Raw genomic sequence first — 21,798 nt, 5'->3', positions numbered from 1 at the left:
GTTATTCTTTTTACAAACTCTTTAGAGAATAGAGGAGCTCTGTGCCCCTCCCCACAAAAAGCCATGCGTTGAGGAAGCAAAAAGTTATTGATACTTAATGTAATAAGTTAATGATGTAATAATAACTTAATGTTGCAGTGTCAACATCACAGTAATTACAAAAATGTATTATGTAGAAAATCTTATCTCCAAATCTCTTGTAATCACAAGTTTTGCTAGGTAATGGTAAAAGAAACAAGAAACTGAGATCTACATGAGACAAAACTCATGCAAAGAAAAAAAAAGCTTCATTGGAAAAAAGTTGTTCTCAAAGTAGTATCTCTTATCACTGTAGTACTTAATTTATAGCGAGGCTACAGTTTGCATAGACTAGATGGATGCTTTTTAACTTTGTCAAAATAGCTAGAAGAGAAAAGGCTACCTTTTGTAAAATACAAGAATTACCATAAAAGTATGGTAAATTGTTGATAAGAAAAATATCCAGTGTCACTAATAATCAAAATTGACACAAATATGAAATAATTTTTATACAGATTTGGCAATTAAAAAATTAAAAATCCAGTGTAGTCAAGTGTAGAGTTAAAGGGGAAATCATACACATTTAAAATCTGATGGGAAAATAAACTGTTTTGGAGAATAATTTTGCATCATCAGTCAAAATCTGTTTAAAAATGTTCAAATTTTAGAAATATTTAGAAAATTTTCATAAAGAAATAATTTATTTGCATTAAGGTGTATGCGTATTTTTATTTCAGTTACCTATATTATCAAAAGTTGGAAAAGCCTGCATTTTGAGCAAGTGGGCATTGGTGAAATGAATTGTTGCACATCTGTGTTAAGTAAGACTGATTAAAATTGATATTAAGAAAAATTTTAATTTCAGGAAATAATGGTAATTGAATATTAAGAAAAAGGCAGGATCTTAGGCTATATATTATTTGTAACCTGGTTATTAAATATGCATATTTTTATAAAGAAAAATGATTTTGTACCCAAATATCTGCCTGGTGGCTCAGATAGTAAAGAATCTGCCTGCTAATGTGGAAGACTTGGGTTCGATCCCTAGGTTGGGAAGATACGCTGGAGAAGAGAATGGCTTCACACTCCAGTATTCTTGCCTGGAGAAGTCCATGGACAGAGGAGCCTGGCAGGCTATAGTCCATGGGGTCACAAAAAGATACAACTGAGCGACTAACACTTTCACTTTTGCTTTTCATCTTCATGTGCATTCTTAATGATTTTAAAGATCTTTCTCTTATTTTTCAGAAAAAGTTATACCTTACACATAAGTTTGAAAAAGCTCAAAATTTTGTCACAGAACCTGTGAGAAGCTGGTTGCTTTGCTTTTAAGTACAGACTTAAACTGTTAACATGTCAATATGCTGTCTTCTCAGATTTCATTGTATTTTCCTGGCCAGATGTTTTTCCTATGATCTGTTCACTGTGCAAAGAAATTGAGGATATTTAACATTTTTGTCATGGACTTTATTCCTGCCTCTGATGATTTTCTACCTCTAATACGTTTTGTTTCTGTTGTTGCCTCTCAAATCTATAAATTAGATCTCAATGCTGGAGAAATCCTCCAAATGTTTGGGAAGATGTTTTTCGTCTTCTGTCAAGAATCTGGTTATGATACAATCCTGCGTGTCCTGGGATCTAACGTCAGAGAATTTCTGCAGGTGAGCAGTTTGAGGTCCTGGTCCAAAAGTTCTGATTTTCTTATTCTCCCATGTGGGCTCCAGAATCCCTTTGTTCAGTTGGCTGGATGAGTGTCTAGCTGCTGAAATGAAATCATAGGGGCATTTTCCCTAATTCACATAAAATAATAATTATTAGATGGTCTTGAGTACATTTTAGCATTTTTCCTTCATATTTTTTCTTTAATTTTTGGTTCTGACACTAAACATTCAAGTTCTAAGCTAGTGGTCTCTGAAAGACTCAACGTGTTGTGATCCATTTAACTGCCTTTTAAAAAATAAGTCTTTGTGCTAGTAGCTGTGCTTTTATGTATATAACCTGGGCTTGTTTTCTATTTCTAAGTCATTCTGACTTTAAGTAATTAAATAATTCATCAGTATCTGTAAAGTTCTACCTGAAGCTCATTGTTTCAGGGAAAGAGCCTGCCACCAAAACACATTTGAGAATCATTGCTCTGAGTTACATATTAGTTAATCTGCTCTGGAGAGGAAAGTAGGAACTCTTCCAGAGTCAGTCTCAGGTGAAGTCAAGATAAATAATGTCACCAAAGGCTTTTGTTTTCTTGTTAAAACTACTTAATTTTTTTCTTTTTACTAGTGAATGACACATCAGGTGGGAGACTATTTTGGGATCAACTGTCCTATTTTAAGCACAGGCATTTTTGAGACTCTCATCTTAAACATTGAACGTTATGTGGTTGTTTGTAAAGGATATTTCTAAACTGGCCGCTGAGAGCAGCCAGATCTTGCTGGAAAATGATGTCAGTGCAAGACCAGCTGAACTGGAGCCCAGCTTGGAGGGAATGTAAACGACTTTCAGTCCAGCTGCGTTATTGATTTAACAGCCAAAATAAGAACTTGAGTGTTTAATAAAAATGTCTGTTGTTTACATAGTGACATTTTTCTTATAAACTTAAAACAGCATTAAATCAAGATGGAAACCGGTTTCCAGTCTCTGCCATGGATTTACCAAACTACTGGTGTCCAAAAAAGCTGCCACTTCCAAATGAAGTTGCTGCCAGGAGATACTTAAATTAACCTTTAACAGGCTGTATTTAAATGAATTATTTTACATGGGTTAAAGATTGAGATTTAAAATTATTTTGAGATTTGGGGGGTTAGAATACATTCCCATTTTTAATATTTCTGTTGACTCCTGGTCACTTTCTCAACTAAGTTCCTATTGCAGCTCCATTCTCTTAATTTCATCTTTCTCTCTCAGTGGTCACATCCTTGTTGACAAAACAATCATGCAAATAGTTTACCTTTACCTTTACTTATTGTGACTGTCTGCTAAGTGTCCAGTGGCTCAATTGAGGATGGGCGACTCCTGGTGGTTTCTCCTGATTTTAGAGCTGTCCTGCCTGCAGGCTTGCCTCTATGTGACTGGATTAAAATGCACACTGGGCTTCAAAGAGAATGCAAATATCTTGGACCTCTTTCATATTGATTACATGGTAAAATGATAACGTTTTGGGAATACTGAGTTATATAAAAATCTATCATAAACATCAATTTCACTTGGTTCTTTTTCCTTTTTTAAATGTGGCTACTAGAAAATTTAACATATATGACTGATGTTTGTGACTTGCTTTAATGGCTCCTAAAGCCTTTTATTTTCACTGAACAGCATTGTTTTGAATAGTTCTGAGTCCATTTTCATCAAAGTCAATAGGCAGTTTTAAAATTGCACACAATTTTATTTTATTATTATTATTTTTTGGTGCAAGTATGAACAGTGAGGAAATTGGAAAGTTAGAATACTATAAAGTTTTTATCAATATTATGTTTGAATTTCTTCCTGGTTTTGAAATTGAATATCTTGATGGCAAACTGGTTGTATTAACATATTGCTTTCCTGAAAAGTAGATATTTATGGTATGAGTAGGCTAATTTCAAGTAAATTAAATGGACTTTTAAAAAAAAGTGCCTATGAAATAAAGCGACTGATTTCCATAAAGTTTTTTAAGGTTCTAGCTCACATATAAAAATTGACACTTTTCATTACATAAAATAATAAAATATTCTTTATGGTAGACAGCAATCCCTTGTAAAAGAGTAGGATAAACTAGGCCTTATTTTAAAGATATTTAAAAGATTTTTTGTGTGTCTTTTGCCACTTGACTTTAATCATTAAATCCTTAGAGTCTGTTTCTTTCTAAACACTGAACTTTTCAGAATCCTACCGCTTGTCTTCATTTCCCCTAACCTTCTGTAGGACAGTCCACCATTCTCTACAGAATGCATAGGTTTCCTTATCTCTCTGCATGACTTCTCCATCTCCTCACCATTCTGTAACTAGTGATTTTTCTTAAAAGCAAATATGTCTCATTCCATCATTTACTTGCTTAAACCCTTCAGTGATTCCCAGTTGCTCCTTGGAAATGTAAAAAACAATTAAAATAATTGAAACTATTTACACCCCCGTCTGTCTCTCTTCCTCTCCTGCAGCCTAGCCAAACAGAATTTCTTTCAGACCATATTTTTTTCTAACTAGCTTTCTCCACCTTCTGAGCTTTTGCACCTGCTCTTCCCTTTGTCTGGACAGTCTTCCTGCTCCTTTTCACCTAGATTGATCTTCTTCATCCTGCTGTTCAGATTACTTCTTCCGGGAAGGTTCCACTCCTCTCTTAAGGCTCTACCCTGTTGGAGTCAGGGAACTGACATTTCTCATGTTTTCACAGTGCTTGTACCTCCCTACCCACAGGAGTTCTCACTGTAGATCATTTCCTGTTTGGGACTGGAATGTAAATCCCATGAGGCTGGGCGTTGTGTGTAGTCCCTTAACGATAGTATCATCACTATCTGGGGATGAAAAAACATATTTTAAAATGAATAGTTGCTATTTATACAAAAATAGGAAGCAAATACCCCAGTAGCTCAAGATTAATTCTATTAAGCGTAAAAAAATTCGCTTTGAGTGAGACTATATAACTTTACTAAGAGATTGATTGTAGATTTGAAATATAGAAGAGTAGACATACTCCAGACCAATTTCCTTTTCATATGGATGTGGCAAATTACTGTTTATTAATATGCAACTGACATTACTTATATCTATTGAAATTTTCAGAATGTTTACCCTGACATTTCCATCTGAAGCTCTCAGGTAGCAATAAAATAGCTACTGAAATTCTAACATGGGAGACCACTGGTCACGCCTTGGGCCGGGCACTTCTGTTCACTTGCATCCTTCTGAGGGGGACTTCCTTGGGGGTGTTTCTCCCAGCCTCTCAGTTGGATACATTATTAAGAATTACTGTATTAAAATACATAGTTTTTGCTTTTCTTGAAATAATTTTTATGTTTTCTGAGTACCAGGCATAGTATATAATAGGCGATCAATAAAGAGTCTTTGAATGATAGAATTAGTTAATTCTGTGTTATACGTATATATTTTTTTAATTGGTCACTAATAGGCTATTTTATCTGGTTAATAACGCTATTCCTTTATAAAAATTTTATAATCAAGGATATGCTGTGTAGATAGTATCTGTAGTTCAGTTCCAGAAAAATATTTGTTTCTCACTTAGCTTTTGTCGTTTCCTTTGATTTGTGTATTTAAACAATTTGACAATTTAAACAGCTTAAATAATGGACAATTCTCCTTTGAAAGGTTTTGCTGCCAATATGAAATTCCTGGTTCTGTTTACCCAATCTCCCTTGTGTTTTCAAAGTCAATTTAAGAATTTTTACATCATGCCTATTTTTAATCTACCTCAAGACTTTCACAAAAAATAGCTAAAAATTCTAAGTAGATAAAGTAATAAAATATAAGAAACATTTTTATAGGAAGCTTTTTAGAAAATTACTCTTCTCTAGACATTACACAATTTGGAACTGATTTTTCCTAAATGTTCTGTGAAACCATCAGTTTGTGGACTGTTGATAAAAGTAGATAATCCTTGCAATTAATTATTATCCTTTTCCAGATTTAGTAACCAGAAATATGATTTATTTTTAAAAAGATAAACAAAAGTAGGAAGACATTTTGATTTAGGTTTTTGGATTTTATAGATTTTTTTTCTGGATTTCTTGTCTTAAAGGTTAGACTGTATTTCACAAGAATTTTTTTCTCTATTTTGACACTTTCTTATTCTTGAATTAGGAATAAAATGTGGTTTCATGCTGCTACTATAGTAAATATCTATGTGAAACTTCTAATGTGTTGATTAAAATAGTGCAAAGAATATATCAGATTTGAAAGTTCAGTAAAATGCTAGTAAGGAACGTCCAATCTGATGGTATTCCACCCTAATCCACGCTCACCTTGACTTTTGATATCCTATTGCATATTTTGCTGCAATATGATTGTACTTCTCCCCCTTGAAAAGTTAGAGCTCCCCCATGTCCCCTCTGACAAGGTAGAGCTCCCATCCTTTGGATCTGGGGTGACTTTAGTGATTATTTGATCAGAAGAGTATAGCAGAAGGAACATTCTTAATACTTCCTAGGCTAGTTCATAAGAACTCTTGAAATTTCCATGAGTATCTTGAAGCACTTGCTCTTGGGATGTTCCCTGGAGGTACCCACTGTGAAATGAGATGCTTCAACCACAGCAGCAGTGCTGCTGGCTGAGCCCTCGGGTGCCTGGGTGACTCATCTTGGGAATCAGCCTGGTGGAGCATTATGGTGACTCCATGGCAAACTTCCATTTCACCCCACTCTGAGAACTTCCCACTGAGTCCAGATAACCCACAAAAACATGAGAATAATATCATTGTATTAAGCAAATAAGTCTGAGGTGCTTTGATATGTGGATAGTTGGAACAGTATTCTGTGTGCTATTTTCCCTTTATTTTTTTGTGTCTGTGTTAGTAGGTATGTGTCCATACGTACACATGTTTACAGAGAAGTTGAGCTTTGATTAATCTGGGTTTGAAAAGATAAGATTGTGTATGGCCTCTGGAACTGGAATCCAAGTAAGTTCACAGCTGGGCTACTGATCCACTTTCAGTGGTGTTATGTTATTATCATGTAATCTATTCTTTACCTCCCCAGTAATTTTACAGATATAAAATAAAGCCTAGATGAGTGTGGAAAGCTGTCAGGTTGACTACTGAAAAATAAGAGTCATATATAATCTTAGAGGCCAGTTAGGATTTAAATTATGAACCTGCTTAAATAGGTGTGGGAATCTCAGTAGAAAAGCAAGCCAATATTCTCTAATCATTAGCTGGAAACCTCAGCTTCTTCCACTTTAACTGTGGCTTTGAGGCTGTTTCACTCATTCTCCCAATTCGTATATATCAGAGTCTTCTGCCAGGGCCTGTGTTCAGCCTGTAATGGGATTTCCTTAAATCTGTGTTGGCTCCAGGTTTTGGCTTCTAACAGACAACACTGTAATTTGGCTGGCCTGCCAGGAGCAATCTGGGATTGATGGCCCATCTAAAATTCTTAAATGTTTGTGCAAAGTGTTATTTTGGGAAAGCTGAGGTTTTTTCCTGAACAGCTGTGAAATTCTAATACTTACCTAAATTATTTATAATATTTTTTAGGAAAAAATGCACCATTCATTTTATTTTTAACTTTTGAATTTCAAAAGGAACTTTTCTCAACATCCAAATGCCAATTTCTGTAATCTGTATCTACGTGAAAAAAATGCACAATGTGAGAGCCAAGAGTTGAGTGTAATCGGTGTCTTACTGAGGACTGTGGCCGGGGAGACAGCGTTTCAGGAGCCTCTGAGAAACTATCCCGAAGACCTGAGGGTGGAGGTCAGGGTGTGTGTGGTGTTGGCAGAGAGGGGCATGCAGTCAAGCACACATCTCCGTACAAAGAGCAGGTATCATAGTTAATGTTTTTAGTGCTTCTCTAAGTGTGGAAGATGCAAGAAGCCAGGTTCATGAAAATTTTCTCCTGAAAATATCTGAGGTCCTGTTCTATCTGTTCCCCTCATTCTTCATCCTCACGCTGACTTCTTTCCTGGGGGTGTTGAAGGTCAGCGGCTACAAGGGCTCAGGGACTGAATTCTTATAGAACACGGTGGCAAGTGACATTCCTTAGCTGGCACCTGAAATTTTAAAATTTGATAAGTTAGAATTTTTAAAGGAAGATAATAGTTTAGAATTTTAAGAATTTTTCTTTGAATAATGTATATATTTTCACAGTTTTGCAAAATATAGTCAAATGAATATAAATGAAATTTTTTAACATGAATTTAAAAGCAGTATAATAAGTGAAATAGTTTACACAGGTAATTTTATGACTATTTTCATTTTTTTCTTAATTAAAATTTCTCTTGAGATGATGGTAATAATAGGTAGTTTAAAAAATACCATTTAAATAATTTTAGTGACTCAAGTATAATTTCTTTTTAAATAAACCCTTGTGCTAAGTTGATTCAGTCATGTCTGACTCTGTGAACCCATGGACTATAGCCCACCATGCCCCATGGGATTTTCCCAGCATGAATACTGGAGTGGCTTGCCTTGCCCTCCTCCAGGGAATCTTCCCAACCCAGGGATGAAACCTGTGACTCTTACATCTCCGGTACTAGCAGGCGAGTTCTTTACCACTAGCGCCACCTTTAAATTATTTATATTAGAAAAGAGTCTGTGTATCTTTTCAGTTGGAAAGCTACTTCTCAAGGAGTTGCTTTAAGTAGAAAAGACAAAAGTATCATTAAACATTGAGTCTCACTTGTTCTGACCTCATACTACTGTCACCCTGACTGTGGCGTTTCCCATTATATGGGGGTGAGTTTCTGCTTTACCTGGGTCCTGCTTGTTTTAGTTTTTCACTTTAAGATTCTGACATGACATCTTTCTTAGAAAGAAATTTTCATTGGAAAAATGATTTTCAAATTACGTGACTCTCACAAGTCAATACTGTTGTTGGTCTTGCTTTTCAGGAGTGTGAGGAATCAGAAGAAAGGGAATACTGTGCCTCATCCCTTTCCTTAAGCGGAGAGAGATTTGCAACGATTGATTTTTAAGGCTTTTTCCTTCAGTAACACTCTCAAATGACACAGGTGGCTCCCTTCTCTCCATCCACTAGAATAAAGATTCATTGTTAAAATTAATTAATTGTGGGAGCGGCTGTGCTGCTTGGCTGTGGATCTCAGTTTCCCGACCAGGGATTCAACTTGGGGCCACGGCAGGTAAAGCCTGGAATCCTAACCACTAGGCTGAGCCTAACCACTACTAAGGGAACTCCTTAGAATAAGGATTCTTTAAAAAAATTATTTACTTGTTTATTTTTATCTTTGGCAGTTACTGCGACGGCGTTCTCTAGCTGTGGCAAGCAGGGGCTACTCTTTTGTTGCAGTGGTGGGCTTCTCATTGCAGTGGCTCCTCTTGTTGTACAGCACAGTCTCTATAGGGCTCGTGGGCTTCCGTAGTAGTGGCTCACGGGCTTAGTTGCAAGTCGAATCTTCCCGGACCAGGAGTCGAACCCTCTCTCCTGCATTAGCAGGGGGATTCTTAACCCTGGACCACCAGGGAAGTCCTAAGGGTTTCTGAAGACTGAAAAAATCTCTTTCTCGAAACTTTTAAGGCAAGGCCTTACTACACCTATTATGTGCATCATTTAGGAATTTTTAATTAGATACCCTGGAAGCAGGGGAATGAGGTATTTAATTCTCAGAAAATTTCCTCTGTACTTATCTATCTATCTATAATGCTTATGTTTGCCATATTAGAAAGAGAAAGAGAAAATTTGCATTTATTTTGAAATTCCAAAATCTTGAAAAACATGAATCTTTGGAGTATTTCTCAAAGGACTAGTAAATCTCTTTTGTGTCCTAAATCGGTGGTATGTACTAAATGTACTCGTTTCCTAGGATGCTAGCATTGGTTTCTCTTCTATAAATGACAAAGCTAGGAGACTTAGAGTAGCGGAATTCCTGAGAAACAGTTCTTTCATCTTGCATGTAGAAAAAATGGTAAAATGATATCAGAACATTAAGAGAAATGAAATGAAAACCTCAGACCAGTCTTTTGAGGCAAAATAGATGAACAGAACTCCTCTGATTCCCTTCCTGTTTTCTAGTGTCAGAAAGCTAAGAAGAATGATGTGAGAGCATATTTGAGGTTGGCTTTACTGTTTCCTGGGAATCTACTTGTGCTGAAGTACATGTGTTGCCATTCAGCTCTTTTCTTTGTATACCCACCTCCATGGATATATTTAGAAATTAAAGAATGCCAGTTTCAGTATGAACTCTTGTTCTTCAGAATATATTGCTACAACCATGTGGATGAATAATTAGCTTTGTATGGATGGTATTATAAAGTGTAGACAGACAGGGTTTTCTCTTGGCTATTTTGAGTGTCTTTTCTGTGTCTTTTGAGGTTGCTGCAAACAATTGGAGTCTGAAGAAAGCATATTTTTGGCAATACTAATGTACTCAGTTGGAAATAATTTAATTTCTGATCATGAATTCTATTTTTCATAATAGATAGGCAGTGGTAATAGCTTTAATTTTGAGAGATTAAAACCCCAAAAGGGAAGCTGTAACTGAAGAAATCCCAAGAGTATTTTTATGGTTAGATACTATCTAAAGAAAATCAATATTACATTAAGCGGTGTTAAATCTTTTATGCTCCAAGAAAGCACTTTAGTTGTCCATTTAATTAACAGCAAATTCAACAAAACAGTCAGTCTCTGGAGAGTTGGTTACCACAAAGACTTAAAAGATTAACATTTGACTTCGTGCGTTTTGGTTTCCCACTTGATTTGAATTGATAAATTTAAGTAATGTTTTATTATTAATACCTCAGTACCATCAATAACTTTGTTTAAAGTAAATGTTAAATTAAAAAGGCTTTATGTAATTAAATTATTTAAATTAAAATGGCTCCACATTTAGGAAGCAGTGCCTGTCCCTGTGTGACTCCTGACCTGAGTTCTGGGCTGTTCTGGCCCATCTCTCACTTTCTTTAGCATCAGTGATGAAGAGAAAGTAAATGGTACCATGGTTACCACCTCCTGCCATCTGCTTAGCTGCACAGAGAAATGTGCACATATAATATGACCAAAGATGAAAATAGATAAGTGTGAAAGTGATATGGGCATATTGACCTAAGATACACTGTATTTGAATATTTCATAGAAGAAAAAGTAGAAAAGAATTAAAATGTATATTTCAAGCTAGTGTTTGACTCATTTAAAATTTTTTTTCTGTAAAATGAGTTACAATCCAGTACCTGGGCCTGACTACATTAGGAAATTTCTTAAGGAACAAGAACAACAGTTTAATTTAGTAGCAACAAGCTGAATTTTAACTTTGTGGGAAACAGAGATATGTATAAAACCCTTATGGTGATTTCCTTTCTCACCAGATTTTTGCAGCATCAGCAGAAGGGTGGGAGGGGTCTGGCAGGGTTATGAAGAGCAGGCCTCACGTCTTCCCTTCCCAGGAAAGGATTCCCAGGGGAAGAACTCGTCATAGTAAGTGTTACTTACCAAGTAAAGTGGCTTGCTGCTGCTGCTGCTAAGTCGCTTCAGTCGTGTCTGACTCTGCACGACCCCATAGATGGCAGCCCACCAGGCTCCCTGTCCCTGGGATTCTCCAGGCAAGAATACTGGAGTAGGTTGCCATTTCCTTCTCCAACGCATGAAAGTGAGAAGTGAAAGTGAAGTCGCTTAGTCATGTCCGACTCAGTGACCCCATGGACTGCAGCCTACCAGGCCCCTCGTCCATGGGATTTTCCAGGCAAGAGTACTGGAGTGGCTTGCCATTGCCTTCTCCGAAAGTGACTTGAGGCTTCTGTAAACTGACCATCCTCAGCGCCTGCCATGTGGAGTTCCTTTCCCATAGCAACAGCAGCCTCTGGTGGAGTCAGGACCACTTGATATTTGAGTTAAGAATTGGCCTGGTTTAATTAAAAGAGGTAGTGATGCTTTCTAAGGCCCACTTGACTTCACATTCCAAGATGTCTGGCTCTAGGTCAGTGATCACGTTATCGTGACTATCTTGGTCATGAAGATCTTTTTTGTACAGTTCTTCTGTGTATTCTTGCCACCTCTTCTTAATATCTTCTGCTTCTGTTAGGTCCATACCATTTCTGTCCTTTATCGAGCCCATCTTTGCATGAAATGTTCCCTTGGAATCTCTAATTTTCTTGAAGAGATCTCTTGTTTTTCCTATTCTGTTGTTTTCCTCTATTTCTTTGCGTTGATTGCTGAGGAAGGCTTTCTTATCTCTCCTAGCTATTCTTTGGAACTCTGCATTCAGATGCTTATATCTTCCCTTTTCTCCTTTGCTTTTCACTTCTCTTCTTTTCACAGCCATTTGTAAGGCCTCCTCAGACAGCCATTTTGCTTTTTTGCATTTCTTTTCCATGGGGATGGTCTTGGTCCCTGTCTCCTGTACAATGTCATGAACCTCCGTCCAGAGTTCATCAGGCACTCTTATCTATCAGATCTAGTCCCTTAAATCTATTTCTCACTTCCACTGTATAATCATAAGGGATTTGATTTAGGTCATATCTGAATGGTCTAGTGGTTTTCCCTCCTTTCTTCAATTTAAGTCTGAATTTGGCAATAAGGAGTTCATGATCTGAGCCACAGTCAGCTCCTGGTCTTGTTTTTGCTAACTGAATACAGCTTCTCCATCTTTGGCTGCAGAGAATATAATAGGTCTGATTTCAGTGTTGATCATCTGGTGATGTCCATGTGTAGAGTCTTGTGTTGTTGGAAGAGGGTGTTTGCTATGACCAGTGCATTCTCTTGACAAAACTCTGTTAGCCTTTGCCCTGCTTCATTCCGTGCTCCAAGGCAAAATTTGCCTGTTACTCCAGGTGTTTCTTGACTTCCTACTTTTGCATTCCAGTCCCCTATAATGAAAAGGACATCACTACGAACAAAGCTAGTGGAGGTGATGGAATTCCAGTTGAGCTATTTCAAATCTTGAAAGATGATGCTGTGAAAGTGCTGCACTCAATATGCCAGCAAACTTGGAAAACTCAGCAGTGGCCACAGGACTGGAAAAGGTCAGTCTTCATTCCAATCCCAAAGAAAGGCAATGCCAAAGAATGCTCAAACTACCGCACAATTGCACTCATCTCACTTGCTAGTAAAGTCATGCTCAAAATTCTCCAAGCCAGGCTTCAGCAATATGTGAACTGTGAACTCCCAGATGTTCAAGCAGGTTTTAGAAAACGCAGAGGAACCAGGGATCAAATTGCCAACATCCGCTGGATCATGGAGAAAGCAAGAGAGTTCCAGAAAAACATCTATTTCTGCTTCATTGACTATGCCAAAGCCTTTGACTGTGTGGATCACAATAAACTGTGGAACATTCTGAAAGAGATGGGAATCCCAGAGCACCTGACCTGCCTCTTGAGAAACCTGTATGCAGGTCAGGAAGCAACAGTCAGAACTGGACATGGAACAACAGACTGGTTCCAAATAGGAAAAGGAGCACGTCAAGGCTGTATATTGTCACCTTGCTTATTTAACTTCTATGCAGAGTACATCATGAGGAACGCTGGGCTGGAAGAAGCACAGCTGGAATCAAGATTGCCAGGAGAAATATCAATAACCTCAGATATGCAGATGACACTACCCTTATGGCAGAAAGTGAAGAGGAACTCAAAAGCCTCTTGATGAAAGTGAAAGAGGAGAGTGAAAATGTTGGCTTGAAGCTCAACATTCAGAAAACAAAGATTATGGCATCTGGTCCCATCACTTCATGGGAAATAGATGGAAAAACGGTGGAAACAGTGTCAGACTTTATTTTTTGGGCTGCAAAATCACTGCGGATGCTGATTGCAGCCATGAAATTAAAAGACACTCCTTGGAAGGACAGTTATGACCAACCTTGATAGTATATTAAAAAGCAGAGACATTACTTTGCCAACCAAGGTCCATCTAGTCAAGGCAATGGTTTTTCCTGTGGTCATGTATGGATGTGAGAGTTGGACTGTGAAGAAAGCTGATCGCTGAAGAATTGATGCATTTGAACTGTGTGGTGTTGGAGAAGACTCTTGAGAGTCCCTTGTACTGCAAGGAGATCCAACCAGTCCATTCTAGGGGAGATCAATCCTGGGTGTTCATTGGAAGGACTGATGCTAAAGCTGAAACTCCAATACTTTGGCCACCTCATGCGACGAGTTGACTCATTGGAAAAGACTCTGATGCTGGGAAAGGTTGGGGGCGGGAGGAAAAGGGGACGACAGAGAATGAGATGGCTGGTTGGCATCACTGACTCTGTGGACATGAGTTTGAGTGAACTCCAGGATTTGGTGATGGACAAGGATGCCTGGTGTGCTGTGATTCATGGGGTCGCGGAGAGTCGGACACGACTAGCGACTGAACTGAACTGAACTGAATTAAAAGAGGTATAATTGAGGGATGAAAACACGATCTTAGCACTAAGCATGAATGCATTTCAAAAAGAAACCAGGGTCACCAGTTAAGAAGACAAGATGTTTATCCGAGTCAGAATGCCAGTCTCTGAGGCCTCAGCTCTCACCTGTGCTCTGTTCTTTGGTCCCCGGCTTCACTCTGAGGTGTTGCTCCCTTTCATGCCCCCAAAACCACTCTGAACATCGTTGGGTGATTTAAGCCACGAACTGCTTACAGTCAGGGATTGCGCCGTGTAGATCTGATCTAGGTCTGTACCCTGCCCCCGCCTGCACTGCACACCCTGCGAAGCATGCATACACATGCTTTATACAGTGGACACGTGGTGCACGTTCAGTGCACATACAGGGAGTAGAAGGGATGAGCGTGTGGCGGGGGCCAGGCTGCAGTGGCCTGATGGAGTCACCTTGTACCATACTCGCTTCACCTCCTTTCTGATGTCTTACTGGATCCTGTTTACCTAAACTGGCCCCTTTGAGATGTTCAGAATGCAAACCATCCTTCGGTTTTAGTCCATCTCCAGCACCTCCTTTTCAGATGTGCTCCTTTTTTTCCCCCAAGAACACCATGCATGCTAAACCACTGCAGTCGCGTCTGACTCTTTGTGCTTCTTTGGACTGTAGCCCACCAGGCTCCTATGTCCATGGGATTCTCCAGGCAAGAATACTGCAATGGGTTGCCATGCCTTCTTCCAGGGGATCTTCCCCACCCAAGGATCAAACCTGAATCTCTTATGTCTCCTGCATTGGCAGGTGGGTTCTTTACCACTAGTGCCACCTGGGATGCCCCAAGAACACCATAGCAAATTTTTATTGCAAAATTATACTTAAGTATCACATTTCTTACTGAAATCAACTCTATTACGAAATTTACAAACCATTTAAATATGAGTTTGAAATCTCTGTATACTGAGTAATACTTCTATATGAAAAATATATGAAATATTATTTTTCCCAAACATGTTCTTTATCTTTATTTCTTGTATTTAGTCCTAGTTTTAAATGCCTTTTCATTTTAAAATTGTTCTATCTTTTTAAGAGAAAATCTGAAAATTTGATATTTTGTTTCTTATTGAAAAATCATCTTCAAGCTGTAACTCAGAGGGGAAATAATTCTGAAGGCAGGTCCAAGTTGCTGCTTTCTGTCAAAAAGACACCAGCACAGAATCCTGTCCCCATAGTCCCCTCTGATCTGGCCCCCTGCAGAGGTGAGGGAGACTGTTGAAGTATCAGATGTGCTTCTGAGGCCTTTGGTATTCTGAGATCGTTTGCTTTTCTGGTTCTTTTTAGCAATAACTGACACGACTGAGCGACTGAACTGAACTAAACTGTTGACGGATTACTATTTGATCGGTGAATTAGCTTTTTTATTGTTACAGTAACAAATTACCACGTGCCTAAGTGCTTAAAAGAACAAAGATTTATTATCTTATAGTTTCCTAGGTTACCCACTCCAGTGTTCTTGCCTGGAGAATCCCAGGGACGGGGGAGCCTGTTGGGCTTCCTTCTATGGGGTCACACAGAGTCGGACACGACTGAGGTGACTTAGCAGCAGCAGCAGCAGCAGCAGTTTCCTAAGTTGGGAGTCTAAAAGGGGTCTGCCTGGATCATAATGTAGATACCAGCAGGACTGGGGGGGTGGCATTTCCTTGCTTATTCAGGTATTGGCAAAATTCAGCTCCATGTAGCCACACATAGACCCGCGGACCAGTTTTCTTACTGGCTGTCACTGGGGGCTGAGTAGGGCCCCAGAGCGCCACCCCCCAAGGCCCTGCACAGGGTGTCCTGCATCTCAAATCCTGCTTCCTTCTCAGCTTTCATCCCTCCTTGTAACCAGGAAACGTTCTTGGCATCAAGGACTCAGTCACTCATGGGATTAGGCTGGGTCCACCCTGGTAATCCAGGATAATCTTCCCAATTTCCCAACCCCACTTTGCAACACGAGGTAATGTATTCAGAGAGACTAGGTCTGGAAATCTTTGGGCCAGCATTATTTTGCCTACTACACCTGGGTATGCTAATGTTTTATATACATCATTTTAGTTATTTCTATTTTATCAGAGGAGATCAAGTCTTAGAGTTGGGTAAATTGGTCACATTATCATGAGATGACACTTGTTCAGTCACTCAATCATGTCTGACTCTGCGACTCCATGGACTGCTGCACGCCAGGCTTCCCTGTCCTTCACTATCTCCCAGAGTTTGCTTAAACTCATCTCCGTTGATTGGATGATGCCATCCAACCATCTCATCTTCTGTTGCCTCCTTCTCTTCCTGCCCTCAATCTTTCCCAGCATTGAGTTCTTTTCCAGTGAGTCAGCTTTTCACATCAGGTGGCTGAAGTATTGGAGCTTCAGCTTCAGCATCAGTCCTTCCAGTGAATGCTCAGGGTTGATTTTCTTTAGGATTGACTGGTTGGATCTCCTTGCAGTCCAGGGGAATCTCAAGCGTCTTCTCCAGCACCAAAGTTCAAAAGCATCAATTCTTCCACACTCAGCCTTCTTTATGGTTCAACACTCAACATCTGTACATGACTACTGAGATGACAGTGGCGTGATTTAAATCCAAGTCTGCTTGATTCTAAAGCCACCTTCCCCGTGACTCCAACACTCTGCTGTGCTGTGTGTGTGTCTACTATATATGTGTAGCACATACACACACACAAAGAAGTTAGGAATGTGCTGAAAAGCCAAGTCAAAAGTGTAGTTTGCATCAGTTCTTCTGGTGGTTTTTAAACAAATCTTTTTTCTTTTTAATATTAGAGGTTGATACTAGTTAGTGGGAATTTGGTATGTTCTGAATTAATCACAAAGCTATAAGAACAGAAAATATTTATTTGCAAATTTATTAGTTTTCCAAGACTTCAGTTCCAAAAGGTTCAGTTTTACAGGTTTGCTGGGAGGCTGTACCTTGATTGGAAACTCTGAAGAAATTAGACTGATTTAATTTCCAAAGTGATTTTAATTACTAAAATATTATTTCACAAAAGAATATATTAACATTTTCATATGCTTATAATTCTGATAGAGTTTTTTGGATTAAATAGTTAAGGTTTAGTATCGTTAGAGAAACAAATGGTAATATGTGATCACTTTGGGAATTCCATACTATTTATCATAACGTCAAAATACAGCTGCCCAAACTCCTGTAAATATGCATACCTTTGCTTTAGCTCATAACTGTGTTTCTTTTTTCTGCTTCAGGCATCCTTTTATATCCCCCTTGTTTGTTTCAGTTCAGTCGCTCAGTCGTGTCCGACTCTCCGCGACCCCATGAATCACAGCACGCCAGGCCTCCCTGTCCATCACCAACTCCCGGAGTACACTCAAACTCATGTCCACAGAGTCGGTGATGCCATCCAGCCATCTCATTCTCTGTCGTCCCCTTCTCCTCCCGCCCCCAACCTTTCCCAGCATCAGAGTCTTTTCCAGTGAGTCAACTCGTCGCATGAGGTGGCCAAAGTATTGGAGTTTCAGCTTTAGCATCGGTCCCTCCAATGAACATCCAGGATTGATCTCCTTTAGAATGGACTGGTTGGATCTCCTTGCAGTATAAGGGACTCTCAAGAGTCTTCTCCAACACCACAGTTCAAAAGCATCAATTCTTCGGCGATCAGCCTTCTTCACAGTCCAACTCTCACATCCATACATGACCACGGGAAAAACCATTGCCTTGACTAGACGGACCTTGGTTGGCAAAGTAATGTCTCTGCTTTTTAATATACTATCAAGGTTGGTCATAACTTTCCTTCCAAGGAGCAAGCGTCTTTTAATTTCATGGCTGCAATCAGCATCTGCAGTGATTTTGGAGCCCAAAAAAACAAAGTCTGACACTGTTTCCACTGTTTTTCCATCTATTTCCCATGAAGTGATGGGACCAGATGCCATGATCTTTGTTTTCTGAATGTTGAGCTTCAAACCAACCTTTTCACTCTCCTCCTTCACCTTCATCAAGAGGCTTTTGAGTTCCTCTTCATTTTCTGCCATAAGGGTAGTGTCATCTGCATATCTGAGGTTATTGATATTTCTCCCAGCAATCTTGATTCCAGCTTGTGCTTCTTCCAGCCCAGCGTTCCTCATGATGTACTCTGCATATAAGTTAAATAAGCAAGGTGACAATATACAACCTTGACGTACACCTTTTCCTATTTGGAACCAGTCTGTTGTTCCATGGCGTGTTCTAACTGTTGCTTCCTGACCTGCATACAGGTTTCTCAAGAGGCAGGTCAGGTGCTCTGGGATTCCCATCTCTTTCAGAATGTTCCACAGTTTATTGTGATCCACACAGTCAAAGGCTTTGGCATAGTCAATGAAGCAGAAATAGATGTTTTTCTGGAACTCTCTTGCTTTCTCCATGATCCAGGGGATGTTGGCAATTTGATCTCTGGTGCCTCTGCCTTTTCTAAAACCTGCTTGAACATCTGGGAGTTCACGGTTTACATACTGCTGAAGCCTGGCTTGGAGAATTTTGAGCATGACTTTACTAGCGTGTGAGATGAGGGCAATTGTGCGGTAGTTTGAGCATTCTTTGGCATTGCCTTTCTTTGGGATTGGAATGAAGACTGACCTCTTCCAGTCCTGTGGCCACTGTTGAGTTTTCCAAATCTGCTGGCATATTGAGTGCAGCACTTTCACAGCATCATCTTTCAAGACTTGAAATAGCTCAACTGGAATTCCATCACCTCCACTAGCTTTGTTCATAGTGATGCTTTCTAAGGCCCACTTGACTTCACATTCCAAGATGTCTGGCTCTAGATCAGTGATCACGTTATCGTGACTATCTTGGTCGTGAAGATCTTTTTTGTACAGTTCTTCTGTGTATTCTTGCCACCTCTTCTTAATATCTTCTGCTTCTGTTAGGTCCATACCATTTCTGTCCTTTATCGAGCCCATCTTTGCATGAAATGTTCCCTTGGAATCTCTAATTTTCTTGAAGAGGTCTCTTGTTTTTCCTATTCTGTTGTTTTCCTCTATTTCTTTGCATTGATCACTGAGGAAGGCTTTCTTATCTCTCCTTGCTATTCTTTGGAACTCTGCATTCAGATGCTTATATCTTTCCTTTTCTCCTTTGCTTTTCGCTTCTCTTCTTTTCACAGCCATTTGTAAGGCCTCCTCAGACAGCCATTTCACTCTTTTGCATTTCTTTTCCATGGGGATGGTCTTGGTCCCTGTAGTAGATATAATGGTCATCTGGGTGAATTTAACTCAGATGACCATTATATCTACTACTGTGGGCAGGAATCCCTTAGAAGAAATGGAGTAGCCATCATGGTCAACAAAAGAGTCCGAAATGCAGTACTTGGATGCAATCTTAAAAATGACAGGATGATTTCTGTTCGTTTCCAAGGCAAAACCATTCAATATTACAGTAATCCAGGCCTGTGCCCCAACCAGTAATGCTGAAGAAGCCGAAGTTAATCGGTTCTATGAAGACCTACAAGACCTTTTAGAACTAACACCCAAAAAGATGTCCTTTTCATTCTAGGGGACTGGAATGCAAAAGTAGGAAGTCAAGAAACACCTGGAGTAACTGGCAAATTTGGCATTGGAGCACGGAATGAAGCAGGGCAAAGGCTAATAGAGTTTTGTCAAGAGAATGCACTGGTCATAGCAAACACCCTCTTCCAACAACACAAGAGAAGACTCTACACATGGACATCACTAGATGGTCAACACCGAAATCAGATTGATTATATTCTTTGCAACCAAAGATGGAGAAGCTGTATACAGTTAGTGAAAACAAGACCAGGAGCTGACTGTGGCTCAGATCCTGAACTCCTTATTGCGAAGTTCAGACTTAAATTGAAGAAAGTAGGGAAAACCACTAGACCATTCAGATATGACCTCAATCAAATCCCTTATGATTATACAGTGGAAGTGAGAAATAGATTTAAGGGACTAGATCTGATTGATAGAGTGCCTGATGAACTCTGGACGGAGGTTCGTGACATTGTACAGGAGACAGGGACCAAGACCATCCCCATGGAAAAGAAATGCAAAAGAGTGAAATGGCTGTCTGAGGAGGCCTTGTTTGTTTACCCTTCCTTAAAATATTTCAACTGTAACAATCAAGATGTTTTTCTTTTTTTAAAATCTACTTTATTGAAATATAGTTGATTCACAATGTGTTAATTTCTACTGTACAGTAAAGTGATTCTGTTATATATATATTCTTTTTCATTATGGTTTATCACAGGATATTGAACATAGTTCCCTGTGCTATTATATAGTAGGGCTTTGTTGGTTATCCATTCTGTATATAATAATTTGCATCTGCTAATCCCAAATTCCCAATTCATCTCTCCCCCACTCACTTCCCCCTTGTTAACCACAAATCTGTTCTCTAGGTCTGTTCTCTATGTCTCTATGTCTGTTTTTGTTTTGTAGGTAAGTTAGTTTGTGACCTAGATTGGATTCCATGTTTAAGTGAAATCGTATATTTGTCTTTCTGTCTGTCTTACTTCAGTTAGTGTGACCATCTCTATGTCCAGCCATGTTGCTACAAAGGCTGAGTAGGATTCCATTGTACATATGTACCCCGTCTTCTTCATTCATTCATTCACACAGATGCTTTTCTTAATTGCATTATCTTAGTTTCAGGCTCTCTGGGTTCTGGCCTTGTCAGGATGCATCCAGGGGAGGGTGTGCCTTCATGTGACCCATCCATCTGCCCCCAGACTCAGCTCTGAGTCTGCTCTCTCAGCCTGCTCTCCTGAGAGTGACTGTGTGCAGAAGCAGGATTTACCCATCAGCGTTTCCTCTTCCCTTCAGAACCTTGATGCTCTGCACGACCACCTTGCTACCATCTACCCAGGCATGCGGGCACCTTCCTTCCGGTGCACCGACGCGGAGAAGGGCAAAGGACTCATCCTGCACTACTACTCAGAGAGAGAAGGGCTGCAGGATATTGTCATCGGAATCATCAAGACAGTAGCGCAGCAGATACATGGCACTGAAATAGACATGAAGGTAATGGGCAATAAGGGGGGCTCCTCTGAACGCAGGTGACATGTGGAGTGTTAGAAAGGCTCCCAATTTGCCCGTGGACATTGCTATTAGTGGACCTCAGCAGAGGTATGCTGCTGCTGCTGCTAAGTCACTTCAGTCGTGTCCGACTCTGTGTGACCCCATAGACAGAAGCCCACCAGGCTCCCCCGTCCCTGGGATTCTCCAGGCAAGAACATAGATCAGCCATAACAGTGGTGACACTGGCGATCTTCTATGCTTGGCCTTGGAATGCATTGTACAGGAGAGTTTTCCTTGTGGGAACAGATTTTTCTTTCCATTTATACATTGCTTAAGGCAATGGGAAATTTAATTTGCATTTCCTGGGAGTCACACTTGCTGGGAAGCAGGGGAATCTGTGACTGGTTTAGCTGGTGGCCTTCAGAATTCAAAAACCCATGGACACATTCTAAAATAATATGAAGTATTATTTCACTGTTCATGGCTTCTTTGTGGATTGTTTTTGGGTCTATCCCTGAAATGTGGTTAGAATATCTCATTTTGTGAGCCAAAAGTTTTGCTCTTTTTTTTTTTAATTAGACTGTTTTGTAAAAGCCCGGTCTCATACTTGCTTTGTTATTGATGATACTCACTGTTTTGAGTGATGATTTTAAGGTATTGATACAATAACTGTGCAGTAAAAAGGAACCATTGTTTTTCCATATTTCTGACCCAGAGAGCTGCTCCCAGGCAGCTGTGTTTTGTGTGTTTTCATATTTAAACACAAAAGCCATTTTTTAGTGGCCCTAAATTTGACAAAAGTGGGGAGAGGGGTGCCCTATTACTGTT

At 39.4% G+C, this 21,798-nt stretch overlaps 1 protein-coding gene across 3 annotated transcripts in view; it reads left to right on the top strand.

The window, feature by feature from the left end:
• The window catches only part of GUCY1B1 (guanylate cyclase 1 soluble subunit beta 1), a 62,091-nt gene that overhangs the window by 19,768 nt on the left and 20,525 nt on the right, over positions 1–21,798 (top strand). For 2 of the 3 annotated variants that reach the window (XM_055405022.2, XM_055405023.2), the window contains 2 exons: positions 1,561–1,679; positions 20,776–20,973. In XM_055405022.2, coding sequence (XP_055260997.1) covers positions 1,561–1,679; positions 20,776–20,973 — 317 coding nt within the window. The remainder of the gene's footprint in view (positions 1–1,560; positions 1,680–20,775; positions 20,974–21,798) is intronic. The other variant, XM_088828051.1, reaches the window with a different exon arrangement.

The sequence above is a fragment of the Moschus berezovskii genome, chromosome 19, assembly GCF_049115385.1.
Source record: "Moschus berezovskii isolate FMDL1 chromosome 19, NW_MosBer_1.0, whole genome shotgun sequence".
Classification (NCBI taxonomy): Eukaryota; Metazoa; Chordata; class Mammalia; order Artiodactyla; family Moschidae; genus Moschus; species Moschus berezovskii.
Note: the sequence above shows the minus strand (reverse complement) of the source record. Positions and strands in the feature narration are given on the sequence as shown.